The sequence below is a fragment of the Alternaria metachromatica genome (genome assembly GCF_023757995.1).
Source record: "Alternaria metachromatica strain BMP 0045 chromosome Unknown scaffold_36, whole genome shotgun sequence".
Lineage (NCBI taxonomy): Eukaryota > Fungi > Ascomycota > Dothideomycetes > Pleosporales > Pleosporaceae > Alternaria > Alternaria metachromatica.
Window position 1 is genome coordinate 65,840 of NW_026055527.1, and position 14,669 is coordinate 80,508.

The 14,669-nt window shown below is 50.0% G+C and overlaps 4 protein-coding genes across 4 annotated transcripts; 3 read left to right on the forward strand and 1 right to left on the reverse strand.

Moving 5' to 3' along the window:
* Positions 1-1,795: 1,795 nt before the first annotated feature.
* On the forward strand, positions 1,796-3,702 carry J4E83_009746 (uncharacterized protein; the record flags this gene model as incomplete). The annotated part of the gene is made up of 3 exons (XM_049336631.1): positions 1,796-1,823; positions 1,871-1,941; positions 2,065-3,702. The coding sequence occupies 3 exons, from the start codon at positions 1,796-1,798 to the stop codon at positions 3,700-3,702; spliced, it is 1,737 nt and encodes a 578-aa protein (XP_049184213.1).
* A 2,947-nt stretch (positions 3,703-6,649) lies between these two features.
* Positions 6,650-7,625, forward strand: J4E83_009747 (uncharacterized protein; the record flags this gene model as incomplete). Its single annotated transcript, XM_049336632.1, has 3 exons — positions 6,650-6,676; positions 6,775-7,479; positions 7,620-7,625. 3 exons carry the CDS (start codon positions 6,650-6,652, stop codon positions 7,623-7,625), a joined length of 738 nt encoding a protein of 245 aa, XP_049184214.1.
* Positions 7,626-8,924: 1,299 nt separating this feature from the next.
* J4E83_009748 (uncharacterized protein) lies at positions 8,925-9,994 on the reverse strand (the record flags this gene model as incomplete). The annotated part of the gene is made up of 3 exons (XM_049336633.1): positions 8,925-9,100; positions 9,273-9,890; positions 9,934-9,994. 3 exons carry the CDS (start codon positions 9,992-9,994, stop codon positions 8,925-8,927), a joined length of 855 nt encoding a protein of 284 aa, XP_049184215.1.
* A 714-nt stretch (positions 9,995-10,708) lies between these two features.
* J4E83_009749 (uncharacterized protein) lies at positions 10,709-12,970 on the forward strand (the record flags this gene model as incomplete). Its single annotated transcript, XM_049336634.1, has 1 exon — positions 10,709-12,970. One exon carries the CDS (start codon positions 10,709-10,711, stop codon positions 12,968-12,970), a length of 2,262 nt encoding a protein of 753 aa, XP_049184216.1.
* Positions 12,971-14,669: the final 1,699 nt, after the last annotated feature.

Below are 14,669 nucleotides of genomic sequence, written 5' to 3' on the forward strand. Positions count from 1 at the left end.
ATCCAAATGTCCTGGCGGAAGTCATCGCGAGCTTCAGCTTCATTTTCGTCGTCTGCTGCTACGGATGCAGACCCTCTTGGTCCAGTATTGTCTCCGCTCTTTGATCTAGCCTTTTCCAGCTCTTCATCGAAGTTATCCCGATACTTTCTGTATAGAAGTTCCGCTATCTCGGCAGCCTGCTGCTTTCCAGATATGTCCGTCACAACTCTTGCCCGATTTTGCGGCCGGTCTGCTGTATCACTTTGACGATCAACACCGGCAGCATTGACCTGGGATCTACCATCTTCATGACGTCTTCTTGTTGCTCGCGTGATGATAGCGTCCCCTTTCCGCGGCTCAGAGTATGGCTTGAGGAACCCCGATTCTATTAACACCGGATCTAGCATGCGGTCAACGACGAGCCAAGCGTCGCGCCACGCATTTCGCTTTTCCTTGAGTTCGTCTTCTAGCATCGATTTATTATCAAGGATGATTTTCTGGTTATTTCGGCTTCGCATCAACTGTTGCCATAGATCATCCAACTCTTCCGCTTGTCTGTCGCTAGAAGTCCCAGCTCGTTCCAGTTCTTTCTTTTTAAGTTGCAACCGAAAGTCAGTGGACTCAGCTATGCCAGCAGCATCTTGACCCTGCGTCTCAAATCGCTGTCGATGAACCTGAGCTTCGCTTTCGAACTTTCGGAAGCTTCTCCCAAGACAAAGCGCTCGCTGTATGCTAACTGCAAGCTGTCTGGAAAAGACTAAGGCCTTAACCTGATCTTGATCTTGTCGAAGAGCTATGTCAACAACCTTGGGTTCATTGCAGAAGGTTGATTGGTTAATCACCGTTGTCGCCCACTGCTTGCAGGCCTTTTCAGACGAGGTCTCTGGATGTGGCAGCTCATGCGACATCTTGACGTGTATTGGTGTAATGGTATAGGGTAGGTGAACACGGTTGTTGGTGGATGTTGAACGACAGACAGTTAGCGTAGAGATGCAAGTGCAGGTCCTTGTCGTAGATCTCTGGCTGTGGAAGTCAAGAAAGGCAGCTTTAACTGGATCTTTGTCGATCGTGCTAGGGCAGCTGCGTCCCAACCCTGAGCTCTGAATTTTCCGCGGAGCGCCCGAGCTTCGTTGAAGATCGAACGATAACTTCCTCCCAGGCAGAGCGCTGTCTGCAGCCCTCCAGTCAGCTTCTTGGACAATGTGACAGCGGAGACCTTCCTCAGATCGTCGTCTGCCTCTTGGACTTGGATGACTCTTGCAGTCGCAGCAGGGTTTTGATACTCAGATGCGACTGCTCCTCTCCATCTCGCACGCGCAAGCCCGGATAACGTCTGCGCCTGCGCCATTCATCGACTTGTCCGAGTGAGTAATCACTGATAATTCTGCACCAGCATGCTCATTGCGGGCTGAGACCTGGGAGGCCCAAGCAACTTAGAAAGCTGAAGAAGGCGTGTAGTCAAACAAAGGACACAAGTATTGTCGCTCAACAAAGGACATGAACTCACGTTCTTGGCCACCTTGACATGGACGTAATCATGTTCCATGTACAGCGTTTTTTGTAATTCAACGTCATCCGAAGGTTATCAACACCATACTATCCTGGGGCCGTGCGCAATTTCCTCACTTCCAAGGTCACGGTGCAGGCTTGGCACCACGAAGTCTTTTGGCCTCTCAAAATTCACTCCGTGGTTTAGGCTTCAACTCCTCTGGGGGTATATGTAGTCAAGTGCTCGCCCTTTGCTCGATACCACCCCACCCTGCTAGCGCTATTTGTTCGCTCTTGCAATCATAGTACACAAGACCGAACTTCCAAGATGACTGATCCGGACGGTCGCGGACAAGGTACGATATACTACATGACTCTCTCAATGTTGCTGACATGCTTTCAGGTTTCAGTGCATCGAAACTTCCCCTGGTTCAATCGTACCAGCCTGCGACACCCCAACTCAACTATGACGAGGTACGATGACATCTCGCCACTATCAACAAAAGCTCCCCTGAGCATCAACCCAGCTTCGCTCACGGACCTCCTTTCCGTCAAAGCAATATACTTAACACCACGAGCAAAGCTAATGTATTGAAGGATGATATAGCCCCTGCTATCCCCGCGTTTGGAACTACGCCCGATGTCTCAAAAAAGCGCAAACACACGGAAGTGGTTACTGGCCCCTCTGATGACTTCGACGAGGAGTCCTACGATCTTAGCGATACTGAAGTTGAGGGTGACCCGAGCGCCGTCTTGACTGGCAGTGAGATGTATCCAGCCAAACGCTCAAGGACCACAAAGCACGGGGGCGCGGCGGAGGCATCCTACTTCACACGCCGAGCAAAGACAGATGAGATCTGGATGACCGATCGCCTCACCTCCTTTCCTGGCAGATTCAGCGACCTCATGACGGAAGAATTTGCCGAGATACTGCGGCGCAATGTGGTCTTCATTCATACTAACCTTGGTGCGGTGATCAAGGGCCTTGCTGTCCATCTGAACCCAGCATTCCACGACCGCGTATTCATGATGTTCAGCAAATCAGCCGTGAGCATTCCGCGTGCACCCCAGATGCCTCTTGAACATCGAGCCAAGGTCGGTATGGTCTTTAGGGAGCGAACAGTGGGGTTCTCCCATAACGAAGGTGCTCCTCTCGGAAACGACGCCGCTGGTACTGCACTGGGAAAGGTATCCACGAAACGGCGCTTTCATATCGTTCGCGCCATTGTAGGCGACGACGAATTTCTGACTACGTGTGTGGAGACTCATGGTGAGCGAGGGCTCCGCGCTCCGTCCATATCGCCGGATACATACTGGCAGTGGCTACGTGTAGCTGATGCTCGCGACCGAAACCCCACCAACCATGGTCCTCATGGCGTTCTCAAGGTGGACACAAGCCAGGCAACGAAGCCAGTTCGCATCTCGGATATGTCATACGTGCTTGCAGGCGCGTCCAGTCGATGCACACTTACGAAGGACTGGGATTTCGCCGGATATCTTGATGAAGCCAGTGTCTCTCTGCTGGAGACGATTGGAAAGCGAGTGACAACATCGCAGCAAAACGACAAACTGAATCACGGACTCTATGAGTCAATCAACTGGGATGCTATAGACGATGGCCGTAACGCCATGGGCCTCGCAGCGTATCCACGACCTGACCGGCGGCCACCCCCTCGTCAAACAGAGACTCCTCAACATCATCCGGATAACGACGAGTCCGACAAAGATCGTAGGCGTTCCGATCATCGCCGCCGCTCTGATCGACGAGGTCGAAACCATCGGGATTCATCTCGACAGGATCGTGGTTACTCAAACACCGCATCTTACGAGAAAGACCGGCCACAGCGCCCTCGTGGTTCGAATACCAGGAGCTCTCAACCGCGACCGACCCAGGGAAAGAGGGCCGTCCAATATGACGACGTTGACCGAAGCAAGGCTGATGCCCCTCGTGGGGACCACACCGCAGAAGTTGATCAGTCCTGGAACAATGCTGTTGAAGGCATCAGCGCCGGTAGTGTGTACATTAGCCCCAACTATCACGGCCGGGAGTCTACAGGCCGGACCGACCGCGTTGATCAGTCCTGGAACAATGCTGTTAATGGCATCACGGCCGGTAGTGTGTACATTAGCCCCAACTATTACTGCCGGGAGGCTAGAGGCCGGACTGACCGCAAGAACGGCGACGAAGGTCCTTCCGGATCGCGTGGCCTTGGTGGTTATTACGATCGCTCCTAATGCTGCGATTCAGTACTTCCTGGAGGGTTCTGGCGAGGAGGAATCGCGACGGTATATGGAGAAGAGGAGACGGAAGAACTTGTTGGAACCTGGGTAAGGTAAGGTGTTTCAAGCACTTCGTCTCAGTGCGCTCGTCGGACATGTCCTGCATTAAGGCGGACTCAGCTGATATGAGCTTCCCAAAACTTTGGAAGCAAAGCTGGTCGGATTTGTGTAAAGTAGCATTGTTGCTAATAGAAGATAACACCTAATGTTCTTGTGAGTGAATGCTAAGTTGCTTGTGTATGGAGAACGGGCAGAGAAGGGCCGTTGGTGACGTCAGTGCACGGGCCATGACGCGAAAGTCACGCGTGAGCGAGAATCCAGCATTCCAAGGTTCTTTCACCACTGGCATTGTCACTGCACTTATCCACTTTCCATTCACAACCGGTTTGTCGTGTCTCTAATCAGATGCAATGACTTCCTTCTGTACATTATGATCGCCATAAGGAGACGAAAGTTTGCGCGCCCAGCACAGAGGCTCGCGTGCATCGAAAGACTCCTGGAGTTCGGTGTCATGTTGAGCCACCTGGGCAGAGCCTTGGACTAAGACGTAAGCTCTTCGTTCATTTCAATTCATGTTACTTTGACTGCTATCTGCCCTCAGTAGAGCTCTGAATGGGGGTGTCGTTTTACTTGTGCTGATCTCTCCCAGGAGCTCTCGCTATCTCCTACCAGCATGATAGTCGAATCCTCGTCCGATAGTCCACTCAAGTCGCACACCGCTTTATGATGAACTTGGGCCATCCTGTCACCAACTTCGCTTCTCGTAGAACCCCACCGCTCGGTTTCGACCTACGTACCGCACCACACCTGATAGTAGCATACCTTGGAAGTGCATCCGGTGGATACATGGCGATGAGCTTCTGCCGCGCTCGACAGTTTGCGTAGTCCATGATGCATTTGCTACGCACCACTTCCCACCCTCGTGTTTGGGGGCTATCCTCTCGCCTCCGCTTGCGTACAGCTCTGCTGGCGTTGATTGCTATCGTCTATAAGACGAAGCCAATCTCTGTCACCCAGTCCGTGGCTTGAGCGCAGTTTCCGGTTGCGTTCGCCTCTCAGGCGGCGACTGACGAGGGTTGGATGGCCAATCTACGGTGATCCCCTGAGGGACGCCTGCGTTCACCGGGGGTAGCGTCGGACCACGCCGTCGCGGTCACGATACTCTCCCCTCTCTAGGCCATCACGAGAATCTCTTCGACCACGTTCTCGTCTCTCTCGATTCTGATCCAAGGAGGGTGATCGACTCCGACTCCGACTCCGACTTCTCAGCCTCGGAGCATCCCTCGTTCTTTGCCCGGTCTCCCCTCGTCGATCTACAGCTTCTCGCGAGCGTAGGCGTGGACTGCTGCTTCTTCCACCTTCATGCTCTTGCCTAGTAACTCGTTGCTCTCTTCTCCTCTCCACAGTGCGGCTGCATCTTTGGCGATTTTCTTCGACTTGATCGGAACTGTCATCTTGCTCGTCCGACCGATCGCTGTAGTACATCACTCCCGTCCGGTCCGCGCGTCTTTCTCTTCGAAGTGTCGCGGCTTCCGTCGATTCTCTGCGTCTGAAACGGGATCGATCCCTTTGTTCTCCGCGGCTTCTGCCATTCGTCCCATCGCCGTGAGTCTGGCCCTGTTCATCATTGATTCGATTGTCAAAAGTGGCCGCCGGTCTTCCAGGTCGATTCTCGCCGGTGCTTTCATATCGCTTCAATATACCAGCTTCCATCCATACGTTATCTAGCAGCTTATCCACTTCAAACCACGCATCTCTCCATCTCTCTATCTCCTTCTTGTCACCTTCGTCTAGAATGACGATATTTCTCTCAATCACGTCCTTATTGTTGCGCATGCGATGGAAGTCTTTGGCCAAGATTCTAAGCTCTTCCCTCTGCCGGTCGCTTGGCACAAGAGCTTGCTCAAGCTCCCTCTTTTTGAGCTGCAGCTCAAACTCAAGTGTTTCGACCAGACCTGCGTTGTCAAGTCTTTCTGTCTTGAGCTCCTTCATCTTAGCTTTAGTGAATTGAGTAGACAATCTGTGCTGCCGGCCCAAGGAAAGCGCTCGTTGAAACCTCATTGCCAGATCACGACAGAGTGTCAAAGCAAGGGTGCTATCATCACCTTCTTGGATCTCTGTCAGCTTCGGACTTTTTCGCGTGTAGTTACGGGCCGCGGTTGGGGCCGCCCAACGGGCGACGATAGCTTCTTCTTTCGTGGGCGGATGTCCTGCATGGTAAGGCATCTTCACTGGTTCTGGCCGTAGAGATGATGGTGAGATTTCTTCTTCCTGTCAATTAAGATAAAGTTCGTCGATGAAAGAACGGAACGGACGGTCTTTTATATACGGCAACAAGAGTTCAGACAAGCGAACAAAGGACTACGAACAAGACAAAGCATGCTTTCATGGGAGCTATTCAGCCTCGATCTTGGTTCCATACAATATTGGATGCGGGTGCCTCGGGTAGCTCCCGCTGAAACACGCAAACAAAAGTCTGATGTAGCCTCGGCGACCATTTCCGTTATGAATATGCCCCTGGTATGGGAACTACTTACCTTGGACGAGCTACATCCAATCATTACCCATGGTTGTCAAAACAGCGCAACCTGCAGTACGTGAAGTATGGTACGACTTTCACTACAGTCTCGAGCACCGTTGACTCTGGTCACGTGCGCTGAACGCTCGAATTCATTACAGGGCACGGGTGCTCGTGCGCCACACCCAGTTTGCGCTCCACTCTACTACGAAAGAAGTTCTACTCGGGTCTTTTAAATGACTCTGTACTCTGCCTAACTACACAGCCAACGCTGGCAAAACACCACCACCCAACCAACGTCTAACAAGAAATACGGATACGAAGGAGACACTATCTTCTGGTCACCAATATTCAACACAGTGGATACCGCACACCCGCCTTAGTATGCAAACATCTGGGCATGAGTCTTCGGTACGTACAAAGTTCTAGTCACCCGATTGACTGTTTCAATCTCTGCACTGCATATACATCTCCCAGCACACGCATCAAAAGCGACTGACACAACATAGGCTGACAATTCGGGTGATGATGCCGAGATCACAACTGATGTATTCGTTATTGAAGAGCTGAAGCATAGCGAAGCTACTTACCACGAGTCGAATGACAGCACTGGCAACAACCAGCCAAAGTCGACCGTCAGGAAGATTCAGCCAGGCCTTCAATTAACTTCCACGAAACGGCCTCACGAACACGAACCTGACGAAGACGAGAAACGAGTCCGCGTCAAAACCAACAACACGCCACAAAGCCCATCAACATCGGATGGCCTACGCACACCACCTTTAGCACACTCCGGCGGACAGACCCCGGATATCTTCCGGATCATGGCGGACGTTGCAGCGGTCACTGATGAGATTGTTGCATCCATGGAAGATACATCTTCGGCAATCAGTGACCTTGAACGTAAGGCCGTACTGAGTCAATTACGAGACGTGCTTGGTATGCTTGTTCCTTGCGTGACTGAGGTCCGCGACATAGGAGTCCTGGGTGTTGAGATCGTTGGGCTTGCAGCTCTAGTAGATCCCTCGCTCGAGTATGAAGGTATATTTACTATCATCGCGTCGCCCTATGCCAGCAGCATTCCGAAGCGGTTGGAACTCGATTATACCCATCACTTCGCAATCGGAGATATGTTTTGGGATCGCTCGACAGAGTTCGCAGCCGACCAAAACCTGAAGCCGGGTATAAAGGCCGCCCCAAGCCCACAAGGATTAGTTTGTGCTGCCTGGCGTCTGCACATTGTCACAAAAGTGACTCCACGTTGTATTTGGACGACGGTCTGCCGACTTAGTGGCGGAAAGGGGCTGTCGCGTCTAGACAAAGACGACATCTGGATGTACTTACATCTTCACAGTTATAAACACGGAAGACTGCCACGAAGCATGCGAGCTAAGCATAACGATTCACTTCACGCGTCACTGACATATATTTCCGACCCGGATTACGATGACAAGGCTATCGGTGCACACACACACTTCTCTGCAATAGATGTAGTACCACACTACCCTAGCGAGGAGATGTTACCTGTGGGAAAACTTGACAAGGACAGTCGCGACCTTTTCCTTGGACTGAAAGCCAATGCAAACAGCCCAGATGGAAAACTTGTCGCACACCCAAAAGGGATGGATGAGGCTGCGGTGAAGCGCGGCCTTGAACTGGTAGACCCCTATCCTCGGAGTGCCATGCCTCTTCCAAAGGCTGAGCGAACAGGTAACAGGTTGTTCCATCAACTGCGCATCCATCCTTCCAAAGGGACTACCGCGAAAGATCCCGTGAGAGATTCCGCAAATCTTCTCCAAAAGTCGCGCGCGTTCAGCTCTGCGTACTCAACGACAAGTTCCAATGAGGAACAAGCCCGGTCTTCGGTTGATCACCCTCGAAGCCGATCCGTCAGCAAGGTCAGTCCGTCTAACGTCATGCCTCCCACTCTTTTCAGCCCAGTATCGCACCCGCAACAGCGTGCATTAGCGCATGCTACGGGTGCGGTGAGGGCAGGTCAAAGTTTTCGGGGCGAAAAGGCCGGTACACCAGCCATCGGCCACCGAGAAGCCTCTTCTCATGCTAACACCATGCCCAAGATCGCTTCGATTACCACCCAACCTGCCATGGCACAAACTTTACATCAGCACGATGGAGTAATGACCAATGCCATCCTCAATGTGACAGAGCAGAACCAGTCCCTCAATCTCAACCACCCGGTATCGAGCCCGTGATCCAGTCCAGAGAGGAAACGTACCGATGGGGATGATTAGCTCTGCTCGTAGCCACGGAGTGGTCTTTGAAGGTGAATCATTGTGTTGCTTCGTAAAGCAGGAACGAATTTGTTCACCGTGCGTCATGGAATAGCCAGTCTTCGGATTTCTTTTCTATATAGTGTCCCGCCAGTGTTGTCTGGGCGAGCTGTCGCCTAACAAGTCATGATCTGATGCATGACAGCTTGAATTCATCAATAGTACCATCACTTGATTCATATTCGCAGGTCTCGTCTCGTCAACGAAAAGCTTCTCTAGATCACAGTGTGATTGACCTTTCATAAAACTAACCAAGCAACGATACTGGCCTACTACACGATGTTCTACTCATAACTAACACTACCATCCTCACAAAGCACCCCATCTACCACATCCGCCCCTGTCGTCTTCAGGAGGGTTTCGACTTCTTATCCTCCGTGCGCTTTCATCGCGAGTCCTACGCTGCTGACTTTCGCGGTGATTACGTTCCCGATAGTCTGGTGCGTCTCTAGATGTACCTCGTTCTCGTCCTGGACTGCTTGACCGACTTCGGTCTCGTCGTTCTCGATGCTCGTCATGATCATGCGCTTGCTGTCGCGCGTAGCTGGGTATGGAGACATCGTTGACATGACGTGGTGGTGGGGGCGGCGGCGGGCGCGACGAATATGCCCGATACGATCTTCGCCGATGCTCGCTAGAGTGTCGGGAGGGGCGAGAAGATGTCGGACGATCTCCAGCGTTGTTGGTGCGTCCAATAGCCTGCCTGCGATGTGTACTTGCATCTTTTCCCTTATCAAGGTTTGTGGGACTATGGGCTTCGACACTGTTTTGCCATTCCGAGATATCGCTTCTTCGTCTTCCCGCCTGCCTTTGTCGAGCGGGCTCTACCTCCGGTGCAGCTAACGGCAAGTTGTCGCCAGGTATATTCGCCCGGCCTCCGTTTCTTCCGGCTTTGTTCTTTGACTCAGTCGCTCTAGGTGGCCTTTCGTTGTCCGCATCTGAATCGTCGTCGGGTACTAGCCGCCCTGCATCTGTCCACACTTTGGCTAGAATCTTGTCTATGTCGGCCCAAGCCTTCCGCCACCTGTTCAAACCGCGCGCAAGATCCCTATCGTAGTTCGCTATCGTTTCATCCATGATACCTTGGTTGGCTTTCGTTCGCTCGACACTTTGGGCTAACATCTTCAAAGTCTTCTTTTGGACCTCGGTCGGCTCTTTGTTTGGCTGTATTTCTGCGCACTTGGCGTTAAAGCGATGAGTGAACGACTCCAAAGAACCTTTGTTATCGGCTTGCTTCAAGCGCGTTTCGTGCTTCCATCTTTTGACGTCCTGTACTGCATGAATATGACCACGACCCAATGCAAGAGCGGTCTGAATCTTCTTCTCAAGCTCTTCTGTTAGAACCAATGCCAAAGCCTCGCGTCTACCATCTCGTACTCTCTTGAGCCGCGGCCGCAAGGTACTCGATCCCGAGCTGTGTGCCGTTGGATGCACCCATATCTGACAAGCTCTTTCGGAGAAAGTCCTATCCAATTCTGCATCGTCGTACATGGCTATCGTCTTGGAAGATAGGATTCGTTGCGACAAGATGCGCGAAGCTTCCCTGCTTTTAAGCATCATGACAAAGCTAGCAGATTTCTTTGACCGCAACGCTGCTTTGTAAGTTGACAACAAAGGTTTGCTTAGTACTAGCAGCCACGCCACTTTCAATATATTCATTATGGAAGACTTCACAGTGTACGACTGCGCGAATTGATTGGCTATTGCAAGACACCATCGTCCACGTACATCCCAGAACTCGGAAGTGGGATCTAGATATACACCAAGTTTTCAAAAGCAGCCAGTTCTGTATCAATTAAGGATGCCCACTAGGTTGGTTCCATCCAAGGGGCAGTGGCAGTGGCAGACACAACTACTAGATGACCATGCTACATTCACTCACTCGTTGCACGGATCGCCCCAATGCAGCAGTGCACTACGTCAGGAACTTTCTGATTACGATGAATTGATCCACCCGGAGGGGGTAGAGCTTGCGCTACTGTTGCGAATCACTGCGCTGAAATCGACTACATCAAGTGCGCATTTCACTGATCCTTCCCAGATAGACCTTTCTACACAAACTAATTCTCAACCGAACCCTCAACCGAAATATCACAACTGTTTCGATCATTACACCTACCAAAACCCTTTAACACTTGCGCATCCGCTAAACATGTCGGGTCGTCGTGGTCATGAAGGTAAGCCTTTCCCGTCTACAACTTCCAGAACTATCCTAATCAATACAGACAAAGACAGTCCGCAGGCATCACGAGTAACACGCCCTAGAGGCTATGTAGAGAACTCTGGTCAGACCTTCGATGAACTCGAGGAAGTGGTCGTCGCCGATTCGGAAAGCTCGACACTGAGCCCGGCCAGCCCTCCCTCGCACCCTGAACAAGAGATCGAGCGCGCACCGCAGCCGACTCACGCCCCTTCTCCAAAACCACAACGGGAAACACGCGAAGCGAGTGTTGATAGCCAAGACGGGTATCATACACCTTCGGAGTTCCCCGGGGAAGAGCGCGAACCTGCTGCTAGCTCCCAAGAGCAACCTACACGCCCTCATGGTAGGCCAACAACCAGCCCGTCGCCACCCGAGCTGCAGTCTCGTCCGGGTACCAACACAGCTCCTCCACTATCTCGTCAGGAAGAGCGTAGCTTGGACGCCATTCCCCAAGACCAGACCGCACGGCTTCATGAAGCGCGAGGACCGATTGCCAATAACCGAGGAGACGTACATGCGACTACCGTTCGCCCCCCGTCTGAACACCCCTCTCCAGTCGAGCTCAGCCCTAGTGGTAGTAGTCGTGAGGGTCAATCATACCAAGATGTCGCCGTGCGAGAGCCACCCCTAGGCTCCACCGATGCACCTATTACCATTCCACAAGCGGATACCGAGCACACATTCAAGACAAGCAAAGTCATGCAGTTCGTAGCAGCGTATGGAAGCGCACAACAAAGGCCAAACCTCATCGTTGACTTCAGTACACCACTTGGTCAGAGGCAGATGCTGGCTCTTATTCAAGACTTCGCTTCTTGGTGGGCTTCCAATGGCGGTTGCATAAAGCGCGGAAATCTTGGTCTCGAAATGCCTGACCTTGCCGGGCTCTTGTTCCCGCAATATGATGGCTTGACAACGATGATCATGTCTAAGCAATCCACTCATGTACCACAACCCATCCGGCAACGTCTCGACGAGGTGTTTTGGGAAGGCATGCTCTTTTGGTTTCGTACTTCCGAGTACGCGGTGGACCCAAAACAGGTCTTGGGGGACAAATGTGGTTTGACTGCGCATGGCAAAGCTCTCTCAGGATGGAGGATTTGCTTAGTCCAGAAAGTCTTCCCCAACGTAGTCCTAGTTACTTGGGGCCGGACTTCTCAAGGCCATGATCTGGACAAGATACACCCTGGGAACCGTTGGCAATTCATGCGACTACTTCCATTTGACCGTCGAGGTTGGCCCGAAGATGTTTCAAGGAAACATAGCCCCCATGACAATATCCTCATGCATCCAAAGGAAGATGAAGGCTGGTCAGTCCAGGAGTTGAAGACACATTGCAACTTCAATGTACTTGTTGCCAACGAAGTCATACCCACTCAGGGTTTCATATTCGCAGGATATCTCACAGACGACAGTCTTGGTATGGTTAAGTGGGTTCGCAATGCCGCTTTTGTTGGGCTTGCCGAGCTTAAGTACATGCCTCCAACCCCATTAGGAGTCGACGAGGGTGCAGTACGGCGAGGTTTGGAGGATAACCACTATCCGCGGCAGCAACCAACCGGCTCTATCAAGCCAAAGCTGTTCCCTGCAGCGTACCGAATGCCAGCACCTCCCCCGTACGTCCCAGCACCGGGAGGAGAAGTGTTTGCCTTCCAAGATGCACCTTCATCTCCCCAGATCCCTAATGGTCCTCGTGGCACAGGTGGCGGTAGGCCTCGCGATCGTCCCGCACGTGGTCCTGGAAGGCAACGTAGTCGGTCGCGAAGTCCACTACCTCGTGAACGTCAAGCCGACCGAAACGGAGACTATGCTCGAGGTTACCCTGGTAGATCAGCGCAACCTGATCAACCAATTCATCAGCAAGAAGGCCACGACCGCCCTGCCGACACGCGTCTCGGCGACAATATCAACCGTCCTGTCTTCATGCCAGTAAACAACGTGATGCAAGATGGAAGATATCAGCCTCACGTTATCCATAACCATGCGTCGCGCGATCACGACGACAACCGCAACCCCGAGCGTGAGAACTACGAGGACGATCGTGGCCGTGACAGAGCTGAACAGGGTGGCGAGTACCAGCATCCTGAGCGGCGCGATCACGACCACGACCACGACCGCCGTCCCGAGCGTGAACACTACGAGGACGATGGTGGTCGTGGCAGGCATGAGCAGGGTGGTGAGTACCAGAACGGGGATTTGCTCAACTATGGTTAAGAGTACAAGAGGCCTCTCGTACGAAGAAGCGTCTTTGTTACTCTGGCATCCGAACCAAAATGGGTCGATGTCGGTATCTCATCTCAAGAGGTATTCTCGATATACCTCACGCTGAGCTTCGATTGAGGAAATGGGCTTGTTACTGCCGAGATATAAAGCGAGGCCTTGTTCATTGTAAATGATGTAAAACAATGAAGTGTAGGATTCTTGATGGCGCGATGTGCTTTGTTCAAGCTTTTGTTATCGACGTCCCTTGACGACCGAGGGACGAGACGATATACGCGTGGTTCTTTGTGTGATTTCCTGACTGCAAGACCCTACGTTAAGTGACCTCATTGTTTAAAAGACAGTATATGCGAGCTTTAACAGGGGTATCGCAATGTGATAGCCTCAGTCAATGCTCGCTGTTCGTATGATAACTGCGTTGACGATGGTCCAACAAGCCTAATTGCTGCGGTCGCAACATCGGTCGACAGCTGTCGGGTGTTGGTTTCAAACAAATTGTAGGCCTCGTCGTATCTCGAGTTGAGGTCCTCATAGATTCGTAAAGCCTTTAATTCGGGATAAGTGAAGTCTTCGGACTCTGCTGGCGCGGCGGACTCGGGACTCGAAAGTCCCAATGAAGACGTGTTCTCGTGGGCTTGTGTCCACACATGTCGCATGCGACGAGAACTGAGGCGCAGAAGAAACGATATTCATCTGAAGGGCGAAGGAGTGTGCGATGGCCGTTTCGGTTTTGATATAATGAGAGGGAAATGGAGTCGAGGGGCGCAGGGGCGAGAACTCCGAGATGATCGCCCGAAGCTAACCCGAAGACGAGGCGCACGGTGACACTAAGCACGCGTCATAACATCACGCACAGTCTTGCAATAACTATGTCTAGAGGTTTCTCTATCTTTTACGCTTAAGCCTAAAAGGTTTTTTTATAAAAGTACTTTAGTTATATATATTAAAAAAAAAAAATTTAGTAATAGTAGTTTACTAAGCTATTTATTTAAAGTAGTTATCTTTATATATACTTATAGTAGCTAAAAATAACTTTATAATAAATATATAATAAGTTATTATAATAAATTAGTATAATAAGTTTTATAATAGCTTATATAAAACTAGAGTTAAAGCTTAACTAGTAAGTTTATAAAATATATATTTTTTACTACTTTTTTTTAAACTTTTTATTATAATAATAAATAACTAAATTATTATAATAATAAATACTTAGCTTATTATTTATTAACTTTTTAGCTTTTTTAATACTTTTATAGTATTATTCTTATATTTATATTTTAATTCTTTACTATAGTATAAGATCTTTTACTACTTACTTACTTTTTTTAAAGTAATACTTAAAAAACTAAAAATAATAGTAGTATAGCTACTTTATTAAAATATAAAAGTAGTAAAAATAATTTTATATATATTTAAGTAGCTTAATAATAGTATATAATTAGTTTATACTTTAAAGTAAAGTTTCTAATATTATAGTACTAAGTAATTTTTACTTTTATATATAAAAATTAGCTATAATTAAAGTACTAGTTTTTTAGCTTACTACTAAATAGTAGCTAATAATTTTTAAAAAAAAGTTTTTAAAAAAAGTATAGTAGTAAAAAGTAAGCTTAGTAAATATACTACTTACTAAGTTTAGTATATAACTAGTTTAAAATAGTTAAAGTAGTTAAAGTATTATAAGTTAATT